This window comes from Equus asinus, chromosome 21 (assembly GCF_041296235.1).
Source record: "Equus asinus isolate D_3611 breed Donkey chromosome 21, EquAss-T2T_v2, whole genome shotgun sequence".
NCBI classification, from domain to species: domain Eukaryota; kingdom Metazoa; phylum Chordata; class Mammalia; order Perissodactyla; family Equidae; genus Equus; species Equus asinus.
The window spans coordinates 47850655-47875358 of NC_091810.1; the positions used below are offsets into that span (position 1 = coordinate 47850655).

Consider the following 24704-nt stretch of genomic DNA (forward strand, 5'->3'; position numbering starts at 1 on the left):
GCTTTCTTTCTTCAGTCCTTAGAGAAAGGTCCCCAAAGCCAGGGCTGAGGGAGCAGCTGTGAAGATCAGCCCCATCTGAAATGTGTCTCACCAGTTCCCTCCTCTCCACTTCAAACCACCGAGAGATGCCAGGCAAACTGTGGGTCAGGGTCAGCGTGGTACGCTCAATCCACAGGCTCTGTAGGGAGGGCATAGGCAGGTACAGGCCATTAGGCAATTTTTGCCACACCCCACCTGCTTGAAGGATGAGACAGTAAGGAGTTCCCGAGAAAGAGGGGCTGGCCTCTGGCCTCGCTATAAGCCCTCCCTTTGCTTTCCTAGATTTGTTCACCTTGAATTCATTCTCCTTGTCCTTGGGGCCTTTGTGAAAAGGCCTGTCGTACCGGAACTTCCTCACATTGTTGACACGGTAGAAGCTCTTGACTCGATCCGGGACCCTATCCATCTGTAGGACATCCACATAATCTGGAATGGGCGTCACTGCATAGATCTGCAAGTCTGGGCAGGAAGTGAAGGGTAAACCCAGACTTGCCAGAGAGATGGACCTGAGTAGGTGACTCCTGTCATCCCCTCAAAGGAGAGAACACTGTAGCCCTAGTTCTCTACCGACAGCAGCAGCATCTCAAGGGGAAGATGAGATCCAAGTACAGTTAGACCAGATCTCCCTATCTGTACCCCTCCCTGCTACAGCAGTGAATCTCCTGAGCACTCAGCCAAGGTGAGATGTCAATGGCCAAGTGTTTTTCAGTGCCCCTTTAAGAAAGAAGGGAAAAGGGTTCAGGAGAATGCAGGTGCCCCACCCCTCAGGAGTGAGAAAGCTGCAAGGGCCTGGGCCTGCCCACTGTAGGTAAACTGTATTTACTGCAAAACAACATTTTAATAAAATATTCTTTGGGGTCTTTGTGGGGAGACAACATATGGGAGTCCACCTGCCCTCCCTTCTCTGGAATAAGCTTGCCACAGTCATAGTAACTGTCATAAGGCTTCCATGGAAGCTGTGTCAGGGGGATGAGGGGCAGGCCAGTGTTTGCATTCAGACTTTCAAGTGCCACCAAGACTAAAGGCACACCCCCTATCTCTTTCCCCACTCCCTCTGCCCCTAACCCTGGGGTTCTGCCTCAGTTCTCCTGACAAAGATGAGAGATAATAACAGGTGCACATGGGAGTGGAGCAGGGCACAGAATTTTTGGCATCCCTGTGGCACGAATCATGGTGGGAGTCTAAATCACCCTGTGTAGTGATTGTTCCTGGCTGCCTAGGCAGGTCTCTCAGAGGGCAGGATTGGGGGACTAAGGTGCTGGTAGCAACCAGCCTGAGGGATAAGGGTCCCCCTGAAGCCCTGATGATGACTAAGCCCTCCATGGCTGAAGGCATGCCACAGCCTCCTCTGTGAGGCATGAGTGTGGGCTTAGTGATGAGGATATACTCTGGTTCAGGACTTATGGGTAACCTAGCCTGTAAGGCCAACAACATGGCAGAAGGGCAGCTGACCGGGTGGGCCTCACCTCCCAGGGCCCCAGCATTTCTTCCCCCACCAAGTGTCAAAAGATACACTGGGCGTCACACTGCAGGATGGCGTCATCAGGGTGGTTGGGGTGCTGCATGGCGACGGCCTGTGGGAACTCGCTGAGCATCCTCTGCTGGAAGGCCTCCAGCCTCTCGTAGTCGTGGCCACGGCACACATATTCTTTGTTCTGCCGCAAACATGAGAGCACACTCTATGCCTTGCCTGTAGCCCCCAACCTAAACATGGGTGTCAGTAGTTACTCATTTCACAAACATGTTCTAGGAATCCCTGTAGCAGGCATGGGGCACAGCACTCAATCCCCGTCCTAAGGGAAATGATGGTTAAGTAGGAAGAGGGACAGAAGAAGGGAGAACTGCACAGTGAGGTGGCAGCCCTGGGGGTGGGGCACATGCTGCAGAAGCTTGGAGGAGAGAGGGCACCTTACCCAGGAAGGGGTGCAAGGTTGGAGGTGGGATTTTAGAAAAAAACCATGCCTGAAAAGAGTCCTGAAAGGTCCACCTGGGTTAGCTTGGTAGAGAGGAGTGGAGAAGGGCAATCTATGTGGGCACAGTGACAACCAAGGGACAACAGCCAAGACAAGAAAAGGTGCAATTGGACGGAGGGTGCATGTGGAGACTGGTGGGAAGGTGACTGAAGAGGCCTGCAGGTGTGTGCCAAAGTGTGTGTGATCACTATGTGTGCCACCAAATAATTTTAGAAAGGGGGGTGATCAGGAGTGTGCTTTGAAGGACCCCTTTTGTCAGCTGGGAGGAAGAGTCTAAACGTTGCCCAGTATTCAGTGATTAATTATTGTAGCAAATCCTTTGCAAATCTGTCAGCAGAACAAATTGCTATCATTCTAACTACACATTTCTTAAAATCTTGCATTACATCATATTTGGTTTGAGTTAGGTCTCAGTTTTTCTCTCTGTGAATTGAAGTCATGACAAGGCACCTTTGATCCTGCTGCTTTGTCTACCTCACAGCTGGTCAAGAGTGAGTGGCTAGAGGAGGTTCCTCTGAAGCCCTCTGGTCACATCTGTCTGCCCAGCCAGGTGCCTCACCAGATCCACTTTGACAAAGTGGTGTCAAGCATTGGCAGCCCCTCCTGGGATGCCTTCAGAGGAAGATAGAGAAAGAAGTTCTACAGGGCCAGCCATATGCTTCCTGGTACAGGGATGATCACAGGTCAGGCCTTGCAGGACCTCAGACGTTTTGGGATAGGATTTCTGCTCCCTTTTCACTTCCCCTCTTACTATAGGAGAACTCAGCTAAGGCTGGGCCACATGTCTGGATGGATCAGAATGGAATGGCAACACTAGAAGGCAAGTCAAGGTCAGGGGGAGCAGCCTGGCCTCTCCAGTGGAATAGACCAGTCAAAAGGCAGAGGTATTTCTAAGTCCCTTGACTGACATGCAGAACTGACAAAGAAGGTAATTGTGAAGAATCTGTCTTTTCATATCTAGTTGCAAAGGTACAATCCTCACCAGTGTCTGTTCATGGGTCAAGTGAAGAGAAACAGAAATTCCCCCAAGAAGGGAGGGCTGGATGTTTTCCTGTCTCTGTGCAGATTAGTAGATAATCACATTTGTGAAGCGAGGTAGGCAGATGGTCCAGAGAAACCAAGCTGACAAAGTTAAAGTAATAGATGGCCTGTGTGCTCAGGGAAGGTGAGGCGGTAGCCTAGCCTGCTGGAAGACCCAGCAGGAGAAAGGTACATAGTGTTGACCTTGAGGCTGGTTGTCAGTTTCAAGTGTGCGCGAGTGAGAGCTCCAGCATCCCTACACAAGGTAGATCTGGCTGTCACTGCTTTGCACTTTGTCCTTGCCATCTACAAGGTAAACAGCTACCTCCACTGGGACTTACTGTATTTGGCACAAACTGTGACCAGCTGAGGGAAGGGAAGGCAGCATGTGGCTAGACTAGGTAGATTTGCATGTATGAAACAGAGCTCCTAGGGACTGCTCCTCATGTGGAGATGTGGATAGACTGATGGGTGACATTTCCTAACACCCATTGTTATTCTTCCTCCATTACTGGCCCCCTTGAAACCATGTCTGAACATTCAGACCGTCACTTGTGAGCATTGTTTGGGTAGCTCAGATGCAGGTTCTATGCCAGATCCTACTTGTCAGAAAGCTCTGAGAGCCCTGAGACACTGATGTGCCTTGTGACATGAACATGAGGTGGGGGGAACCAGGCTGTACTATGATGGAGACCTCCTGTTTGGCAGGGACAGAAATGGGGGACGCCAGGGCCTGATTTTGTAATATCCAAAATAATGATGTTTTAGACTAAAATCTGGTTTATGATGTACAGATTGTGGCACTAAACAAGGAAAATAAAATGACAATAAAGCATAATTTACAAAGACAAAATGAAAAAGAAATAAGTTACAGGGCAAGAATCATTAGTTTGTCAGAAAACTTTCTAAAGATGCTTTTGGTTTCTAATTCTTGTACAATTTATTCCTTCTCTTCTGCTGACCTCTACCTCCACTGCTGTGGTATGATCTATGCTGATGAGGGCAACAAATTATGCTACTTCTGAAATGTCTGGGCTGGACAGTCCCTAGAGAGTGAAGGAGGTCCTCTACTCATTCACATTCTGCTACTAGAAACATTCCTGTGGAACGGAATTAGAACCTTCCTGGGGATCACAATTAGGCAGAGTGTGCTTGCTGTCCCTGTCAGTATTACTAGTTCCTACTGAAATTATTTTTACTTTTAGGTTAGAATGATTACTGCTCAGGAAATGTGCTAACTGACCTGCCTTACATCTGAAATGTGGTTAGTCTGGACTCTGTTGCTAACAGACTGGCTTTTTTAAAGTAACCATTAAGCCCAGTTGCCCTTCCATGTGATATCAAACTTATTATTGCTCACTGGTTAAAGCAATTTCTCCAATAAGACAGGATCCCAAACATATCAAAGGGATCCTATGAACTTTCCCAGCTGCTCACTGAGACTTGTGGACAGTGAACTTTAGTAAGATATTGGAACTGGGGACAATCAGAGATAGTCTTAGGTCTCAACTGCAGCCCCAGGGACCTTTCATCAACACAGCTTCATTTAGGTCATCTGAGAACAATGAATCCCTATGGGCTACAGCCTACAAAAGCCCTTGCTGATTCCTCCTGGAGCCTCTGGCTTGTGCTGAATAAAGAAGAAAAATCACAACTATTCAATAGGTGTCAATATGCCTATGCTCAGTCATTCTTTCCACTGTCCCAGTTCAGCTTTCTAGGGAACAGTGGAGAGAAACGGCTGCCATCATCCTGGGCCAGAGAACTGGCTGCATAGAAAAGGCTTTCCACAGCCAAGCCAATATTTGGCAATTCTCACAAGTCCTAGGAGCAAAGGGGACTGTCCTCTGGGTTCTCTCAAATCAGCAGTTCTCCGTCCTGGCTGCACAGTCTACAGTGCAGCCAGTGGGAAGAACCAACATCTTAAATGACAGACCCCAAAAGGCCAGCCTGCTGTCGAGGTCAGGGCTGTACTGGTGTCCTGTCTGGCTGAGAACAGTCACAATGGAGGATTCTAGGCAATGGAGGCAGAAGTTGGAAGGTTTCTAAATATGTCTATGGGACATTCTCAGACTCTGGTCATTTCCTAAAGGAACTTGGTTGATTTGGTAAGAAAACCACCTTCATACACTCCAGATTGTTACGAAATAGTACAGCAGAGTTAAACCGAGTCTAAACTTGGCAGCCAGTTCAGCCAAATAAAGCCAAATACCTTTTGTTGACTGCTCAGTCTTTCAAAACAAGAAGTATTCAGTAGAATAGACAAAAAGGTAAAAAAAAGGAGAACAGGTTATGAATGAATTATGTGTAAAATATGACAGAAGTTCTTATGACTACCTGAAGGAACTCACCCGAAGGAAGAAAGGAAACTTTCTGCCATAGAAGCCGACCCGAAAGAACTCAGGCTCCAGACGCTGCTGCTCCATGATGTTGTCATAGTAACTGGCCTCCATTTTCTGTGAATGAGAAAGGCAGTTGCCTTCAGGTTGACTTGACTTCTAGTGGTGTCCAAAGCAAGTACTTCTAGGCCCAAGTAGACATTGTTTTTTGGAAAGAGAACATGGTAACTCAGTCTAGATAAAGAGTGAGCCCCTAGCCATGATCAGCCTCTCCCAAGGAAGCCACATGATGGAAGAGGAAGCACTCCTCCTCCGCTGTCATCTGAGGGTGGGGTGGGGACAGGCTTGCCCACTGCAGTCCTGAGAGGCTGCTCTGAGTGTCCTTCCCAGTGGGTGGTCATGGACCCACAGAGACCCAGGCTTCCTGCACTTTCAGTGGCACAAGTTTAACATGGACTTTTTTTTCCTCCAGGAATTTCTGGTTTTGACTGATATTCACTACACCAATTGACCCCTGGCTAGTGTTGCTTAAAGGTGGCTAACAGCAATTCTCAGCACCATTTCACATCAGTCCAACTGCATTGCTCTTGTTCATCTATTATCTGACTAAAGATTGTCAGTGAGGAAGTGAGGAAGCACTCAATTGCCAGCATCACTGGTACTGGTTTCAGTTTAGGACATTTTAAAGTTTAAAAGTTAAACTAAAATCCATGATGTCTGGCATTACCAAGGTCAGGAAGTTTTTAAGTCTTGGCTGACCTGGCTTCACATTCAGAAAAGCTCACTGAACTTTGGGAAGATAGCTCTAATGCATTCAATCAAGCCAGCCTGCCAGGAAGCAGAGGCCTTCAAGGCCCAGTCAAGAAGCCACTGCTAGAGAACCACACAGCAGAGCTAGTCACACTGACAAAGGTGCAGGACGAGGGTGAGCTGACATTTCTGATCTCTTTTTGCCAACGAACGCAGCAGCTGTTATGATTCAGAACCTGGTACCAACCACCAGGAAAAATTTAGTGGAGACCTTCAAAGTGCATGGGGCAATTCGCTTAATTTTTGAATATTTTGCTTCAAAGAAAGGAGTATTAACAAGGTGGTTGAAAGTGACCACAAGCTAAAACAGGGAAAGATTTTACAAAGTTTTCAGATGAAGCATCCCTGAACAGAATCATTTAAGGAAAAGCTTCTTCATGAAGTTGAGCTGCCACCTTCTCCTTGAAACCCCCATCCTATCCTGCACATGTTGCTTCTCCCTTCCTCGAGCACTAGTGTCCTTGAGTCTGGATCATACGATCATTTATCAAGTGTGTGTTTGGTTCCTCGGCCAGATTGCAAGCATCTTGAAGGCAGGAACCTTGGCTTCTGCTTCTGTACTGTCCATACCACTAAACCAAGGGCTGGGCCCGCAAGTGAATGCTCACTTGGAAACTGATGCGAGGAGAATTCTGTCACCTCCAGTTAGGGTTGGGGTTGGGGAAGGGGCAAAGCTCACCCGAATCCAGCTGAGGCTCTGATAATCGTAGAGGCTCTCATACTGACACGCCAGCTCCCTGCACAGTGGGATCCCAAACTCCCAGCTCTGCATCAGAAATAGGAAGAAGGCTTCAGCACCTCAGGCATCCTTGGAACACCCAAGCCCACATCAAACTCATCAGGGAGTACAACAAAAGGCCTCCTGAAACTCATATGTCACAAAGAATATATGGTCAAAACCAATTTGTAAAGCACAACAGACAGCACTGGACAGCACTGTGGCTTTCTAGCTCAAGGCACAGCTTTCAGATTTCTACTCAAACGTCTCCACTTCCAAGAGGCCTTTCTCTGACTATCTCGTCAATGACAGGCACTTCCCCATCCATTTTCTGTTTCATTACTCTGAAGTTATCTTATTTAAAAAAAGTATTTACTTTTTTGTTGTATTAGTCTCAATTAGATGATAAACTGGAGGACAGTAGGGACTCTGTTTATTTACTTTATCCTCAGAGCCTAGAACCGTGCCAAGAATGAGCAGGCACTTAATAAAGATTTATTTAATGATTCAGTCAGTGAAGGAAACAATGACTTCTAAATTAAAATCATATAAGCTCAGAAAAAATTATGGAAACCAAGCAAGAAGTGGCTATCCAAGGACTTGGTAGTAGGCCTGCCAGTTTCCCTTACAGAAAGCTTCAAATCTTAAAGTAGGCTTCAGATGATCCTTGCCTAGTCAGGTTCCAGGCTGTTTCTGTGGTATGGCTCTTGTTATGGTGACAGGCCCATCTAACAGGTGCCTGAGGAAGGCTGCAGTGGCCTTCACTAAGGGGCCATATTGTTCATTTCCTTCTCTTTTTAATATAGTGCTTTCTCTCTTGGTTAGATTGGGAATCGTCAGTTTCTTGATATTTTAGCCAGATTCTTCTTGCCAGCTTCTAAGTACTAATTAAAAATTTTTTATTATGAAATTTTAAGCATATAGAAAAATAGAATAGAAGAATGAACCCCTAGGTACTCATTACCCAGCCTTAATAATGACCGACTCATGGCCAGTCCTGTATCATTCATATCCCATCTACTTACTCCTCCCCATAGTTTTTGAAGCAAATCTCAGACATCATAGAATTTCACCCACAAATATTTCAGTATGAATGTTTAAACAATAAGGACTATATTTTTTAAAAATACTATTTGAAATAGCATCCAGGAGAAGGACAATACTATTTCATTTGGGACTGTGTTTCTCAAAAAGAGCATATTATTTCTATCCTTTAAAGAAATTAATGCCATATGGATTGAAACTGAACCACTAATAAGATTGAAACAAACCAAAGAGAATTTTAAATAGACCCCGATTCCTTGCCCACTACAATGCCTCTGCCTCCGCAAGCTAGAAAGCCTCTTACATCTCCACATGAAAGCTTTCAAAGGGGCACACATCAGTCCTCTCCCTGGCTCCAAGAGCTGCTAGGGTAGGTTTAAGCCAAGGGCCCACAACAGGGCCTGCCTGGCAGGCAGCTGGCTAAGCAGCTGAGCAGTATGCAGACTTCTGGCTAGCCTGACAAGAGCACCCCATGGAGAACTACTCATTTAGGTGATGAGAGCCCCATGTATGGCTAAAGGCACTCTGCCTGCTGACAGTAGCTCCCAGTAAAGCAGGTCTTCTCCCCTATTGGGATCAATGCTCATCTGCCTTGCTGTCATCTCTGCCCTAATTTGTAACCCCGCTGCTCCAAGCCCTCCCCCAACCCCACACTTATCTTTATAGTGAGCCGGGACTAAGAGTTTTAAGACCCTCTGCCAGCCTTGAGAGGTTGTGTTGGAACACTGGTGGGCTGGGGGCTTTGAGAGCTGCCTCTGAACACTGGCAGGAAATGTGCTGCAGGCACAGTGCATCCCCATCTACACGTTTTCGCTTGTTTTCCTTCCTTCTGGCAGGAGGCAAAACAACTCTAAAACCCCTTACCAGTGTATGAAATCTAATCACTTCTACCAGCTCTGGCAGATGTGTGCTTTTACAAATCCTAGTTGCTCTCTGACAGGGATGGCACAAAAGTTGCAATGACTTAGGCCTCACTTTAATCAAACTGGAAAGGAAGGCAAAGGCCTGGGACTCAAGACTAGCAGTCTTTGTACTTCTGTTTACATACAACATATTAGAAGCAAAAGACTCATCATTCCCTCAAAGGAGTATGGGCAATTGCATCCCACACTGCAAGCAGGAAGAGCCCAAGCTTACCCCCACAGAGAAGGCTGGTCTAGTCCTAATGGTCTGCGTCCTAGATACACAGCGGCCAGAGGACTCTGTCCAGCTTCCCTTCCTGTCTGATCCCTCTGCCCTGTGATGAAGGACCAGCTCCCATCTTCACACCTCCCCTTCCTTCTTTCAACTCCCACTCTGCCACACCCTATCCCTTTGGAGTGCCTCTCTCCTTGTTGGCCTGAGAGAGCTGACTTTCCGTGGACCGAAGCCTAGTTTACCTTCGAGCAGTTTCCTAGGTTAACCACCTCACCATTGGAGAGAATGGCTCAGGGTTAGGCTATGGCAATGAGTTGAACTTCTGACTCAGTCCTTCTGGGTACTCAGGAAATAAACATGGGACCAAAGGAGATTAGGTTGTCTAAGAAGATAACAGAGAGGCTGGGAGTGTGTGGAAGAAACTTTAGGAGGGCCTGGCTTGTGAGGCAGGGTGTGCTGGCAGTGCTAGAACCCCTTTATCTGCCCCCTCCCTGGAGCCTTCTCCTTTTCCTGCCCTCCTCCTGCTGCCAAAGTAGCTTTTCTCCGGGTGTCAAGAACCCTACAGGAGCACTTTTCCTGTAGCAGCCAGGTTTTGCTTTTCTGGAGCCATTAAAAAGAACTCTGAATGCTTTCAAGAATTGGTTAGCCCTACTCACTGGGTTCCATCAGGTACTGAGGCACAGAAATAGAAAGTGGGACCTTCTGTATGAGCCCAAGAGAATGAATCTGATAAACATCCCTTTGAGAATGAGCTCAGGAAATGGCTCACTGAGTGGTCTGTACTCAGCACAGAACCTGTTCTCTCAGCAATTCACAGCAAAGGCAGGGTTGCTAGGAGTGGGAGATCCCTGAGGAGATGACCTATGGAGCCTCCCAATCCTTCTTTCCTTCCTGCTCATCCACAATACTCAGGCAGGTTTTTCATTTCATTTCCTTGTCCATACTAAACCAGATTTTTAAACCAGATTTTCTAAATACTACTGTAGCGTGGGATGAAGAGGGGGCCATTAATGCTTACATGTCCCACTGGTAGTCTCAATCAGATTAGGATAACACTCCACTCTGCACTCTGTGCCCATGGAAAAAGAGAACTAAAACACTAAAAGCACTCATGCTCTACCAAGCTCTACCAGGCCTGTGCCATTCCCCCTGAGCTGGGAGTGCTTGCTGGGTATGTGGGTTAAGTTGCAGCTCCAAGTGGCCCAGGTGCCAGGAAGATAGCCCTAAAAGAGTGCTGCCAGGGGGCCCTAAGTCCAGCCCTGGACCAGAAAGGAGAGGGGCCTTTGGGCCAGCACTGTGGATTAGTCACACGTGGCTGGCTGAGAGCTGAGCATGGGCCTCCTTTCTGGGCTAGGTTACACAAGAGCTCCTGGGGTTTTGGAAAGGTTCTTGCTTGCAAGTGCATTCCCCACATGGGTCAACGTTTCTGGCAAATACAAAAGCCTCTTATGTTATGTAAAACTGATGAATGTTTTCTGATTTGTGGGCAAAAATCATTAACATTTAAACCTTTCTTTTTTATGGTGAAAAAACTCATTTTTAAAAACCAATTTCTATTTGAGTCAGGGACTCAGCCACTACAATTCCCCAGATGATCCTAGTTCAGCTTTTGAAAACAAGCTCAAAGCTGAGTAATGAAAGAACAGCCTCAACAAGTTACACAATCTCAGCCTTTCCAGTGTATGGCCCATACTCAAAAGTAGGTGGTGAGGGGGCCCCACAAGGAGCTCCCCTAGAGATGGGAACAGGATGGCCAAGAAGCCCCAAGGAAGTCTGAACCAATGCTGACAATGCCTGCCAATCCTACAGAATTGAGTTTTATGGAGAATAACCCCAATGAGAGAAGCCCAGGCTGTGCTATGAGGAAGGGAAATTCAAGGCAAGAACACGTCCCAGTAAGAGGCAGTATAGGCCTCCTTTGGTTATGGCTAAAATCCATTCATTTTTTCTATGGCAGATTAGAAAGCCACATCAATTCTTTAAGTAAGTCTAATAAATACAAGTGGGGGCCCAAAAGCCTCTGCTGTAGTAGCACTAGCATTTATAGATGTGCAAAGCTGGTATGTGGGGTTGTCTCTTAACCCCTAATCTGGAATTGGCTTTCAAGCCACAGAATTAAGCTGTTATTTTTTTTCCTCAGAGAAAATCATGCTGCCTCCAAATCTGATGCACACACAGGCATCCACCCACTCACCATTCCACACACCACCCTCTGCAGCTGCTGCCATCCCTACAGTGTTGAGATGCCATGCATTACAGCGGAAGTTGAGGGGCTGAAAGACTTGCCTAATGATACCTACCTTGCCTTTGTTGAAGTAGTGGATGATCTTGCGGCACAGTCCCTCCTTCCGCTGCCACTCTGTCTGGGATGGGTAGTGGAGGAATTCCCGCAGTGGCCGTTCCTCCCACTGCAGCAGCTCACAGTAGAGGAGAAGAGTGAATGCAGCCTCTGTGGGGGGAGGCAATATAGAGGTCCAGGGGCTTCTTATCAGGGGTCCAGGAGCAGCCTGGTGCAGGGGACTGGGCTAAGCAGTATGCCAGGGCAAGGCATGTGCAACCCAGGTCTGGGACACTGGATACCAAAAGTGAGATAGAGGGGCTGCCCAGACAGCCAATAACTGGTGACCACAGCATGAAGGAACAAAAAATCCTAGTAGACACTTCCTCCCACAGCCTGGTCATCTGTTCTGGGCTCCACATAAAGTAAGGCCCAGCTACCTGAGAGTCTGCACAGGTTGCCTTGCCTTGGGAGACACACACATATCAGAGAGAGCTCTTGGGCTCCTTTTTGCTCACCTGACTAGAGCTTCCTTTCTAAGCTTATCAGAAGTGGTTCTCAGGGGTGAGCACTGATCAAGGCTTCTCTTAGCCCTCCCTAAGCCAGCCTCAATGCCTCCAGCTCCATTTTCTTTCCTTAGCATGAGCCCGGGAATGACCTTTTCTCTTCTTCTCTATTGTTTCTAATAGGACCAGAGAGAGAGTGTGAATGGTGGTAACTGAGTGATGGGCCTGGAGCCAGAAGCTCTATTCCTGGAGGTTGATTCTGGACCCAGGGCAAAGGCCCAGTGACACCTTACCCTACATGTGGAACAGTTAGAGAGGGTTATATAAGACAACAGTAGCTCAATACTGTGGCTTCCTAAATTCCAAGGAATGAGTCACACTGAATTACAGCCACTGCTTAGGATCCTCATTACACAGTCTGTTCTTTCCTGTTCTATTTGCTCATTTTTAGTGGGCATCTCCTACTGGCAAGTTGATTAGTTCTAGTTCTTGCCCAACTTTCAAGGCCCTACTCAAGTCTGCTCCCCATGACCATAAATAATTTTATTTCTAATTTTTTTGTGACCCACTTCCAGTTTTAGCTAGGCCCACTTGCCTGCAGACACTCTCTAGTCTCCTCCCCATCCTTGCCTCTCTGCCTGTGCTCTGGCCACTGGATCCTCCTGCCCAGGGATGCACACACCTTCTCACTGGATCCAGGAAGGCTTTCCTCTCTGAAGACAAGCCCTTGAGGCACTCAGGGCCTCCCTCTTGAGCTTAGAAAGCCATGTGAAAGCTTTTCCTTCCCTGCCTATATTCTTTTCAGACGTCATTCCCGAGGTCACCAGAGACAAGGCTCAGCACTCTCTCTGTCTAAATTCCTGACCTAGCCTCTCAGTCGTGGCTCAGTTCTCTAGAAGTTTAGTATATGCCTCTACTGATACGTGGAATTTATCACAGTCTGTCACTTTGCTGCTGTCTCTGAGGGTTGCTGGGATCATGGCTGGAAGTGGACGTGGAGAATGGCAAATTCAGCCCAGTCATTTCAGATTTAATTCTTGCCAAGCTGTGTTGTCAGAAAAGGTGGCATCTATGCCAAACACTCTCTAACATCTAGAGATAAGGAAGGAAGATTCTGTGTTTCTACAAATCCATCTAATTCTAGTAATGTTTGTGGACAAGAATAGCTTGAATTTCCTGGTCTATCACACAAATTTAAGTCCTATGGCCCAAGAGCTAAGATGTAGTAGCTGGTCACCACAGTGAAGAAGGTGGCTATTTTGGGGGACCTATGGCACAAGGTTATCAAGCAGGACATACATGCATGCACATACCCTCCTGACTCAGAGTGGTGCTCTGTAAACAGAGTGTAACAGGAACATTGAAATGTTTTTAAGTTTGCTCTATTAGAAAAGGCCTTAGTAAGGGTTTAAATTGTAGATAAAATGAAAGAGCCCGACAGAAAGTCAGATGAACACTTTCCATACTCTCCAGTGGGAGCTCAATGTGGGGCCACTGTGCCTTTGCAGGGGAAGAGCCTAGACTGCAAGGGAGGTCTGCCAGCGAGTTCTAGAAGTCCCAGGGTTAGGCATATGTTCCTGTGTTATGACCTGACTTAGCTCTAGCTGTGAAGGTCCTAAGAAAGGCTCTGGTCATGAGGAATGACAGTGAGCTCAGGGTGCTCTGAACCTGGCACACCAGAATTTGGAAGTCACCTTTGAGGCCTCAGATGGGAATGGATAGGAGGCAAGGAGAGTGTTACAGCCTCAGGCAGCAAAGGACATGGCACAAAGGCACAAGAGGAAGTTCGGCCTGCTTTCTCTCCACCATATGTTACAAAGGAGTTGAGGGAAAGGAGTGAATTGAGGGGGCAGCAAGGGTCCCAATACTCTGCTAAGATATGGCAGGCACCAGCCCAGAGCATTTGTCTGTCAGCTGTGCATATTTGTCGAGTCTGTCCTCACTGGGAGGCATGGCTCTCTGCTTCCCACTCACCTGTGTAGTTTTCGGCCTGCAAATGCATGTCACAAAGCTTATGGATGTAGCGGATATACATCTCTTCTTTGTTAATCTCAGATTTGTAAAAGTTCTGTAAGAGAGAACGAAATACACATAAAGATGAGAGAGGGTGCCACCTCTGGAGGCCATATCTGAGCTCCAGGCAGCTGGCCAAAGCCCTGGTTATGCTTGGCAGGAGGGAGAGGGCAAGCCATGGAGGCAGTCAGCACCAGAAAGAGAAAGGACCAGCCAGTGGCACACCTGCTGTGAGTGGAACCACTAGCAGATATGAAGGAGCCCTAAGTAGTGAGAAAGAGGAAGAGCACCAGGGCAGAATGGGGATCAGAGAAGACTGGGAATTAGGGTATGTCACAGTTTGTGGGACCTTGCCAAGAGGCCAGGCTAGAGCTCTGTCCAAAGAGAAGCTCATTTCATTCCTTTCCCAAGTGGGAATGTGACTGATGAGGTGCAGGTCTCCAAGAAACCAGTAACAGAGCTGATGACCTGACTCAAACTCTTAGGCTTACAGCCATGTATTGTAGGAATGCCAAGCCAATCACAGTGCAGGACAGAAACCATGCTACTAGGCAGACAGGAAGAAGAGCCCATGTCCTCACCATCAGGTTAACAGTGCAGCCGATCTTCTTATTCTCTGTTTCCTCTCCTTTCATGCAATCCCTGGAAGGGAAAGCACAGATGAGTGTTCCCTGGCACAAAGTGGTGCCTCTGGGACAAGACACAGAACTGCAGTGTCAATGAGGCATAAGTATGACCAAACCCAAGATTAGGATGTTCTCCAACAGGAAGGGCTTCCACAGATGAGGACTGTACTGTGAGCTCCTTCTGAGCTTTGGACCCACTCCTAGGATTCAAAGATCTCTGTTCAACTCAACCCCTTGTTCTGGTGGCAGAGTGTAGAGCTACATCAGGGTACTAAGTTATACCTACCATTCTCCTCAGCACAGAAGAGTGTGTCAGTAAAGTAGAAGGTTCACGCCTCAAGTTCCCAAAAGAAGAGGCACAGAGCTTTCCTTAAAGGGTAACTTTCATTTTGTAGGATAGTGCTGAATATAAGCCAAGATGCTCCACTCCAGGGATCTAGCTTGGCACCCTTTGACCAGAGCAACCATGGCATTGGCTGCCACATTCACCACCTCATTGGCTGTTCTCCATATGGTCTTCTTCCTGTGCACTAGGTTTTGGAACCCCCTCCAACTAGAAGCAGCGGGTTTGGAGCTTCTTTCTGATCTAGGGGTAGCTTCACCCAGGGCTTAGCTGCATTCATGCTGAGCAGAGTTGGGTATGGGGGGGTCAGGGCTGGCCTGTGAGACACAGAACAATGGGAACACTGAGAATGGATCCTTCCCAAGGGAGAGAGGGGACTGGTCAAAGCCAAGCTTCTCTGGGAAGAGCAGAGGCCTGACACAAGGTGATGAAGAAGAATGAGAACCAGACTTGTAAATCTAGCAAGAAGCCTCCTGTACACATAGCCAGCCAGAGTCCCGTCTGAATGCTGTGTCTCCTTCTGTGGCACTGCACAGTGCTCTGGAGAAGATATAGTTCCTCCTGTAGCTGTGTGTTAGCAGATTTTGGGAAAGGCTGCATAAGGGGAGTTTATGGACCACTAGGGTCAGGTGGAGAATGTGCCTTGGCTTTGCTCCACTAACAGGCACAGGGCACACTGAAGAACATCACAGCTGGGAGTCAGGAGACCTAGTCCAAGTCACTGAGCCTCTGGATGGTCATTTGACAAACTCAGTTATCCTCACCTTCCCAGCTGCATCCCAGCACATAAAAGGATGACTTCTTTGAGATGATTCTTTGAAAGAAAGGGATACTGAAAATCCACACCACTCTCATGGTATTCTGCAAAGCCAAGTGTCCTTCCTCCTATGGAGGGCTCCTGTCAGAGCTGGCAGCTCTGTGGGGTTTGGAACCAAGGCCCTCCTCTCTAGGTGTGCCCTATCAGCACATTTACCCCATAAAGCATCTGGTTCCTTAGTAGCCAGACATGGGTGTGCTGAACATGGCACTGCAGAACCTGTCATTTAAGTGCTAAGAGGGACAGGAAACTGCTGTGACTTTTCAAGAGGAGTCTTCAAGAGGAGTGAACCTAAGGGCCAGATGGCCAACTTGTTCCAAGCAACCCACGAAGTGGCAGGAGGCATCTGTCCCTCCAATAAGTTGGAGGGTAGTGAGATCTCACCTAGCTACTTTGGCATTTAATGTTTTCTTTCTAGAAAGCATCAGAAACATTTCTCAGGCATCACCTTCTGTTTGGCCATAGCTAGAACTTCACAGCCAAATCAATTTAACAGAAAAGCAGTGGCCACAACCCTGTGATGCCAGGGGCATTCCTACACACCTTTGTGCTCCACGACTGCCTCTCCCATGCACTGCTAACAGCAGACTCTTCTTTGCTGTGTGGCTACTCAAGAGAGGACACCTTTTAAAGCCTCTGACTTGGGTGCAACCATTGCTCCCTCTTTCACTCTTTCTCTGACAGATGAACAGGGAAAACTCTCCTGAAAGAGGCTTCTGAAGCTTTCTGGGTGTGGCTATGTGCAGCGAGTGGTGGTGGCCTAGACCAGCGGCCAGGCAGCCCTCAGTGTGACTGGAGGGGCCTGGGAAAGAAAGGCTCCATAACCTCCAGTTGCCTCTTCCAGGTGGAGGTTCCACTTAGAGCCCCAAGGGCTTGGCCACCCTAACTCTGACCCTGTCTGTTCCAGGGCACTAAGAAAACCCTCCTAGGGCTTTGCTTTCTAACCTGGGAAATATAGTTGCTACCACTGAGCATCTTTATATCTGATACACAGTGTCTGGGATTCACACAAAAGTTGAAGACATTAACACAGAAGTTGAAGAGGTACTCCTCTGAGTACCTAAGGTTTGAGCTAGTCTAAAATTGAGTCTCACACTCAAGAGGCTTAGGTCATTCTGGAGTACAAACTATTGATTATTTGTTTAATCAATGTATGTATTTTTTAGCTTTCAAGAACTATTTTCTTAGTAAGTTCTTGTTCAACTAAACTGCACTGGGGTAGAAGAAGAGACTTTCTTGGTTCCTTCATGGTCTTCCCAGTAAGTTCATCCATTCAATCAAGACGTATTGCACACCTGCCAGGGGATCATCAAGGCTCCATGCAGGGGCACAGGGAGATAAGGACAAGGTCCCTGTCCTCAAGGAGCTGGCTTTCCTCTGTTGGATGAATCAGAAAGGTGACAAATGATCGCCATCAGTGTGACTCCCGCTCTGCAAGAAGCACGCACAGAGAGCCAGGTAAGCTGCTGGCTGGGAAAGCCTCCTTGATGGGGGTTGGTTGGAAGGTCACAGCATGTACAGAAGTCTGAAGGGAAGGATGTGAGTGGCGACAACATAGATGAGGAGATAGGGCATAGTTCTTGAGTCAGATAGATCTGGTTTCAAATTCTGGCAATGGCACTTCTACCAATGGTATTTCCTCATTGGTAAAAACAAGGACAATCTTTCAGGGCTGCTTATGAGACTAGAGACAATGTTTGTAAAGCACAAAGCACATGGTATATTTTTAACAAATGAAAGCTATCATAAACATCATGCTTTTTCTTTTTATGCTAACAAGAAGCAGCACTGGGAGGCTGGGATACAGGGCATGGGTATTGGGGATTGGCAGGAGATAGGGCAGGAGAGGTGGGCAAAGGCCAGTTTATGAAGGGCCTCTGATGACACGTGAAAGAGTCTGAACTTTGTTTTGTAGGAACCATCATGGAGACAAGAAATGGAGGAGAAAGAAATTGGTTTTGGCGATGAGTTTGAGTTACTTAGGAAAGGTAGGTAGAGAAATCAAACAGGTAGCTGGAACTAGGCCTTGGAGCCTAAGAAATTAATTTCCACTCTTTCTAGTAGGCCACAGCAAATAGGGCTGACCTTTAGTAAATGTTGTAGTGAGGGAGAGGTACAGAGTTTTGCCGACCCCTCTTCCTTGTCTGATGGCAGGTGCAGGAGAGGCTAGGAATATGATATGAATAAAAGAGCCCCCTCTTCTAAAAGGGACCCCCAAAGGCTATCTGTGCCCTAATACGGCCCAAGAAAAATGGGCTCACACAAGTGCAAGTGTGCTACAGGAAGAGGGGATGCTCAAGACGCGAGCACATTTCTCAGGAATTCTATTTCCATATCAAGGCCAGTGCATTGGACACCTAAGTCTTCTGCATAGCAGATGTCTTGGCAAAGCAGCACCTTCTATTCAGCAGCAATTGGAGGTGACCTAACCTCTCTCATTTCCTGATCCATGGGTTGAAAATGCTCCCCCTTGGCATTTGCATATCTTGTAGCACAGAGAAGAAAACTATTGCTTGGGGCTGGGTTTTCTTTATCATTCCTCTTCATTCCATATTATCTTTCTCTAGGCTCCCAAAAGGCACACTTAGCCACCACCTGAACTCTGATGAGAGAATAATTAAGGATGCTGTGGTAGCTTCATTGTCACTTTTGGACTAATTCAGAAATAGTGATAGGACTGAAAAGGCAGGCTTTCATGAAAAAACTAATTTCACATGATCTATAGGACTGAACATAGCATAAAGATCTCTGAGCTCACAGGCTGCTTCCTCCACTCTTCTCACGACCAGGACCAAGGGACAGAAATAAACAGACTTTAGGCAAAGAATGGAGGCATGGAAAAGTGGGGTCTCTGGTCCCTGGGAAAGCCAACTGAAAGTCCTCCTGGGTCACACTTCTGTACCAAGAGACATTTCCCTGACTATCTACCATATGGCTCTGAGGAAGGCCTGCACTAAGGACCTACAGTTGGTTCCATGCTTTGCTCTGGAGACAGCCTTTCTCTTCCCCCCTGCTGTGCCCATTCCTCTCAGCCCTGACCTTTCTGGATGGAAAGCCAGATGGCTGCATGTCCCTGGGATGCCTCCTGGGTACATATGCCCACATATCAGGGGGATCCCAGGAAGCCCTGGTTTACCCCTGGCAGAAGGCTCTCTCCCCTCTCTCTCTTTGGTCATAAGTAGCCTCCTAATGACTAGTGATGGCACCCAACACCAGAATAGTCCTCCCCCTGAAAGGCACATCGTCTCAGTTTTAAGGTCAAGGGATGTCCTTGCTGGGGAGAGTATCCTGACCAGAGATGAGGTCAGGCAGGTGTTTGAGTAGATACCTGTAGTCAAGAAGGCGTTCCATGAGGCGGGTAACTGAGGTCACAAAGGAAATGCCAGTCTCACGCCATGTTTCTTGTTCAACCTTCTCCAGCAGACTATTGGTGAAAAGATGAAGGAAGCAAACACAATATACAATTCATGAGCCTTCCCTGGCCATAAAAGTGAGGTTCCAGAGCCCATGGGGCCTGTGATGGATCTGGAGATGGCAGACTTACCACCCTTCAGTCTTACCTGGGGTAGGGCCCAAACAGCTGGGTTCTACTCCATGCAGCAGAAAGCAAAGACAAGGCAATTACTGAACTGGCAACAACAAATGAGCATATCTTCCATTTTCCTGTACAAGTTCCTAAGGATGCCACTGAACTGAGGGAGAGGTTTCAAAGCCCCAGCCCCCTTATCTGTACACAGTAAGGTCTGTTCCAAAAAGGCAGCTGATTAAGAGCCCACTGAGGGTTGGCTCTGGCTTTGCCAATTGGCTCACTGCCTCTATCATTTCTTAGAGCCACCCTCAAGCATATACATCAACTTTTTCATGTAAACCAAAGGAAAGATTCCCACTAGTCTCGAGGGCCCAACATGAGGGACAGTGAGTGAATCCTGGAACTACACACAGCCATCTCCACTTTCAGGAGATGCTCCCATGCAAAATGTGCCAGAGACAAGAGCTAAATGCCCAGGTCCTTTTCTCACTCACCAGCCCCATGCTCCTGGTACCTCAGGGCAGCCTCTGGCTTCTCCAAAGAGCCTGGCTTCTGACATCCTCTGCTTTCCTACAAGTCTCTCCTAGGGAACGATGACCTGACTCCTTCTGCTTGCTCCAGTGATAAGCCCAGGTCCAGGTCTCACTCTTGATTTCTTTCCACACTGTCCCTAGCTCCAGCTAGGGGGCCCAGTACTGAGGACTCACACCCACAGTCTGGCTGCTGTTAATGCTGCTATGACAATGACTCCCTTCCCTGCACAGAGCATCCACCCTGAGCCGAGCCTTCTGGGAAAGTGAGAGTTTGCCATGTGATCCATATTAGTAGAGAGAGAGGGCAGGACCATTGGCTCTGGCCCCTAAGCTACGTGGATAAAGCCACAGCGTCAACATTTCTCAAACTGTGTTCTACAGAGCTCTGCTGTCCTGGAGGACAGGGAGAAGTGTTCTGTGAGCAAATAAGCATGGGAAATACTGGTCACTACACCCACCTTTTGGAGATTTTTCACATCTTTGTGCACATTAAAGGCTTTGAGAAAGCCTACAATACAGAGGCCTATTCAATTTTGTTTGAGTATTTTCTAAACTGATTAGCCCATGATCCACTTGTTATTTTTTTTCTAGCATACATACAAATATCTTCTCCAAAACACAAATTTGGAAGTGCTGTTCCATGGATATCAGTGGCTTTCAGTTCTCAGACATGATTTTAGAAGTTCATGAAAGACTATTTGGTCAGGTAATCAGTAACTGCAAGTTATTTCTGTGCTTTTTCCTTTGTAGTAAAGTCATCTATTAGTAGCTTAGGAAGAGATTTCTCTGCCTTATTTCCCAGTTAGAAACAATTCAACTAAAAGAGAAATGCTAAAGTATGGATTAATTTTCACAAATTATAATTATTTAAGTTTCAAATAAATTCATATTTATTGCATGACTTATCAGGGAACAAAGTGGGCATGTTATAGCAGAGAGAAATTCCCCTCTCTTGAAATCAGAAGATCTGAGTGCTCTGCCAAGAACTTCTTCTTACTGGTCATGCAATCTAAGGCATGCTAACACTTCTCTGAGCTGAGTTTCATCACCTCTATTCATTGGGATAACATCTGCCTTGCCCACCTCAGGGGTGTATTGTGAGGATTAAATAAGAAATGTGAACACATTTTGTACACTGTAAAGTTCTAAGCAAATGTACAGTATTATTATTGGAAAAATACATCACACGTTTGTCTTCAAAATGGCACTAAAACAAAATCTCAAAGCTGGAAATAATGAGTGAGATGGGAGGGGACTCTAGAGCTGTAACAGTCTCAAGATTTTGTTTTTTAGGAAGATTAAATACCCAACATCGCTATCTATCTGGGAAAACCATGGTTCCTCTGAGTCCTTCCTTTGGACTTAGCCCTATAAGGTCTCTTGGCTTCCATCAACTCAAGACAGACTCCACGAATGGTGGACCTGGGAGAACCTTTGATGCCATTCATTCAATCACCCTGTCTCACAAACAGGGAAACTGGCCTGGAGAGGGAGTATGACTTGTCAAGTCACAAGATGCATGGTAGTGTTTTTCAAGCTGATTGCATGATCTTACAAAGCAGAGATTTAACTTTTTTTCCCTCAGAAATGCCAGCACTGAGCCTTCACTGAGTACCCATGAGCTGTTGCCCAAATGGAAACAGTGCATGCTATGAAGACATACGATGACCCTTTTCCTATCAGGAAATCTAGGAGCTCGGAGTTATCACTTGTCTCGACCTGTTCAGTCAACTATGGCAATCCCTGAGAGAGCTTGTGTCATGAGGCCACTTTCTTACTGACAGAAGGTGAACACTGCTACTACCAGAAACCACCTGGGTCTCTCTTGTTACCCACCCTCTGAAGCCTACCCAGCATGGGCTGCACCCCTACCCTTCGTTAGCCCACTTCACCCCCTCCCCCAACATGGGGTGCCTGGGGCTGAAGCAGCTTACAGTAGGCCGAAGAGCTCCCTGTAGCTCTCGTCGCCTTTCCCTTCTGACACCATGCTGTCCAGCTTGTCAATCAGCTCGGCCTCCACCTAGAGGGAAGCAGAGACTTTGTAAACCCGAGCTGACCTCAGAGGAAGGATGGGATATCCAGCCCCTGTGATAGGTGAGGATGGTGGGGAACTGCTTCCTGATTTTGTCCTTGTACCAAACAAATCCCAGGGAAGGCAGGATCTCATCTACAGCACCAAGAAACCACCCTGCCTCCCCCAGTCAGAAAGGCCTCCCATTGTAGTCGTTGAAGTATGAGTTGGGACTTAAAAGTCTCAGATACTGTTTTCTTAGTCTAAGGGCAAAAAGCAAGGATTCCCTGGAGAGAAAAGTATTTTGGATTCAAAAGAGACTTTTGTTAAGTATTTTTCTTTCTTAAAAATGTTCATTCAAAAAAATTTGTATGTATAAAATACATTTGGTTAGAACTTTACCCTCTTGTCAGCCAGTCGCAAAGCAAGCTTGCTGGGGGACTGGTCCTCACACTAACAGCTGGCATTAGGCTGGGTTGTGTAAGATGTGAGTGTTTCCTTCTGAGATTCTCCTTCAGGATAAAAGGCTCCACTGTTTGTCCCCACAGGACCTAAAGCCCTTGGGGCTGCTGTCCCTGCCACTGCCTCATCACTGGGGCCCCCTGCATTTGTTATTGGATTACTAAACTGTGAGGCACCAATATTGCATTTGTTCTTATACTGATCAGGAAGGCATTCAGCAATGCTCAGCCATTTTCTAATAGGCCTCACTGGATTTACTTGAGGTGAGAAATTAGTTGCAAGTGATATGAGATAAAGTTTTTTAAATCATTCCTTTGCCTTAGAAATGTGGTATTGTAGTATCATTTATATGGATTTCATATAAACAAAAAATGTCATGACTGCATTTAATAATGAACTAAAACAGAAGCATTTTCTTATTCCACATAAGGCCAAAGAGTCCTAAGGCGATGAAGTAATAAAAGAATAATTGAATTAGGAAATTCATTGAAGGCAATTATGGTTTCTGAAATCCCATCAGCATAAAATGAGAATGGATGAATAAATATGGCCCTTTTTATAGTGGTCTGCTACATGGCCAGGATGGGGACTGTTGTATATTTATGTTTGGCCTGATGAATCAGCTGCTTGAATATACATTTCAGAGGAAATAGGAAGTCTGACACTAGGGATCCTTAGGGATCGATGTCATCCAGCTCTCTCTGCATAGAGAAGAGGCATCAGCAGGGACTTGCCTAGAGTCAAGTAAAGTCACGCAGAGTTGGGCTTAGAAGCCAAGGTGTCTCATTCCCAATCCAAAGCTTGTCTTGTCTCACCAGGCCAATCAGCTGGCCACAAGCCTCCCAAGGGGAAAAGGGTCTGTTTATAACAAGTTTCTTCGTTTGTGAAATGGTAATGGTGGTTAACATTCCTCTTCAGCGTCACCGTGCCCTAGGTCTTGGGAAGTGCTCAATGAATGGTAGTTTTTATTTTCATCTCTAGGAACCCACCATGTCTCAGGCATCATGTTGGGTTCTAAGAAATAAAAGTACAAGAAATAATCTTTGTTCCCAATAGTTCACCATCTGGTATAGGAGGCAAGGACAACAGCTGACACAGCTCAGGGTGGTCAGTGCTTGGAAGGGGCACACACAGAAAGGGTGGCCTGAGGACTGAGAAGTCCACAGACAACAGAGTTTCGAGAAATAGTGTCATAAAAATTTAAGACATGTTTTTGGTCTTTGACCCAGAAATTACAGGTGAGAAATTTACCTAAGGAAAAAATTAGGAATGTATGTTTTTTGCAATGTTAACAAAATTCTGAATGAACCTAAGTTTCTAAAACTAGGAGCCTGACTAAATATATTGTGGTCCAGCCATGCAATGGAATACGATGTAGCCTCTAAACTGACAGTGTAGTGCAGAGAAGCATTAACTAACAAAAAGAGATAGGTATGACATGGTGCCACTAAAAAAGGGAGATTAAAAACCAATATACACAATGATTCTGAAAAATCAATATATACAATGATTCCATTTTTTAACTTTAAAAACTATGTATTGGAAAAAAAAAAGTCTAAAAAAGATATACCCTGCCCTCCTCCTCCACAAGTTACTAGTAACAGTAGAATTATGAGTTAAATTTTTTCATTATAGCTTATTTTCATTTTTAATCTTTCTATATTAAATAAGTACATTTTTTTATAATTAGAAGAAGTATTTTTAGTAGGTAGTAAGAAGTAGGGGAGTGGTTAACAGAGCCAAAGCTGTGGAAAGCACACTTGGAATCAAGACCAAAAAGTCATTGGATTTCAGTGATTAGAAGATTATAGGTGACCTTCAAGAGAATAGTTTCCACAAAAGTGGGTGCGCAATATACTCCAGATTGAAATAGGATATTTCAGGAGGGTGGGAAGTGGAAATGTGGGGGTTAGAAGAGAAGACCACTCTTCTAAAGTATTTGATGGCAAAAGGAAGCAGCAGCAAGATTTTTCAAACCAAGGACAGCAAGGTTTACATGGCTTGCTGGATATCAATTACTCATGACAGTCTTATTGGAGGAAAGAACACAGCTCATCAGCTGAGTCTTGAAGTGTGAGACAAACGAACTCCAACCTAGTCTTCCATAAAGCTAACCTTCTTTATTCAGTGTTAGTGATGGTGTGATGAAGCCCAGCCCCTCTCTTAGTAGACTCAGATGACACATGGTGCGGTTCTGCAATGTCATCTACTTCTTAGTAACTGGGTTCTCTCATCAGGCAGTTGTGCATTTTGCAGTTAGAAGGCACAGGCTGTGAGAACATAGAAAAGCAACAGTTCTTTTCTGTTTGAAGTTATTATTTCCTGAAGCTCTGAAGGCATTAGAGCTGCACGCTCCAAAAATGTGTTCTTGTCTTAAATACTAATTACCCATGATAAAGAGCATCTATAAAAAAAAAAAACAAGAGCTAGCATCATATTGAATTGTGAAGCACTGAATGCTTTCCCCTTAGATTAAGAACAAGGCAAGGATGTCCACTCTTATCAC

The 24704-nt window shown here is 46.3% G+C and overlaps 1 protein-coding gene across 15 annotated transcripts in view; it reads right to left on the reverse strand.

The window, feature by feature from the left end:
• DOCK3 (dedicator of cytokinesis 3) overlaps positions 1-24704 on the reverse strand; it is a 438078-nt gene that overhangs the window by 21039 nt on the left and 392335 nt on the right. For 13 of the 15 annotated variants that reach the window (XM_044754125.2, XM_044754132.2, XM_044754128.2 and 10 more), the window contains 11 exons: positions 21660-21745; positions 19224-19250; positions 18992-19087; positions 14459-14519; positions 13839-13932; positions 11381-11529; positions 6861-6947; positions 5384-5488; positions 1553-1694; positions 332-498; positions 92-178 (listed from right to left, as the gene is read on the reverse strand). In XM_044754125.2, coding sequence (XP_044610060.2) covers positions 92-178; positions 332-498; positions 1553-1694; positions 5384-5488; positions 6861-6947; positions 11381-11529; positions 13839-13932; positions 14459-14519; positions 18992-19087; positions 19224-19250; positions 21660-21745 — 1101 coding nt within the window. The remainder of the gene's footprint in view (positions 1-91; positions 179-331; positions 499-1552; positions 1695-5383; positions 5489-6860; positions 6948-11380; positions 11530-13838; positions 13933-14458; positions 14520-18991; positions 19088-19223; positions 19251-21659; positions 21746-24704) is intronic. The other 2 variants (XM_070493006.1, XM_044754127.2) reach the window with 1 other exon arrangement.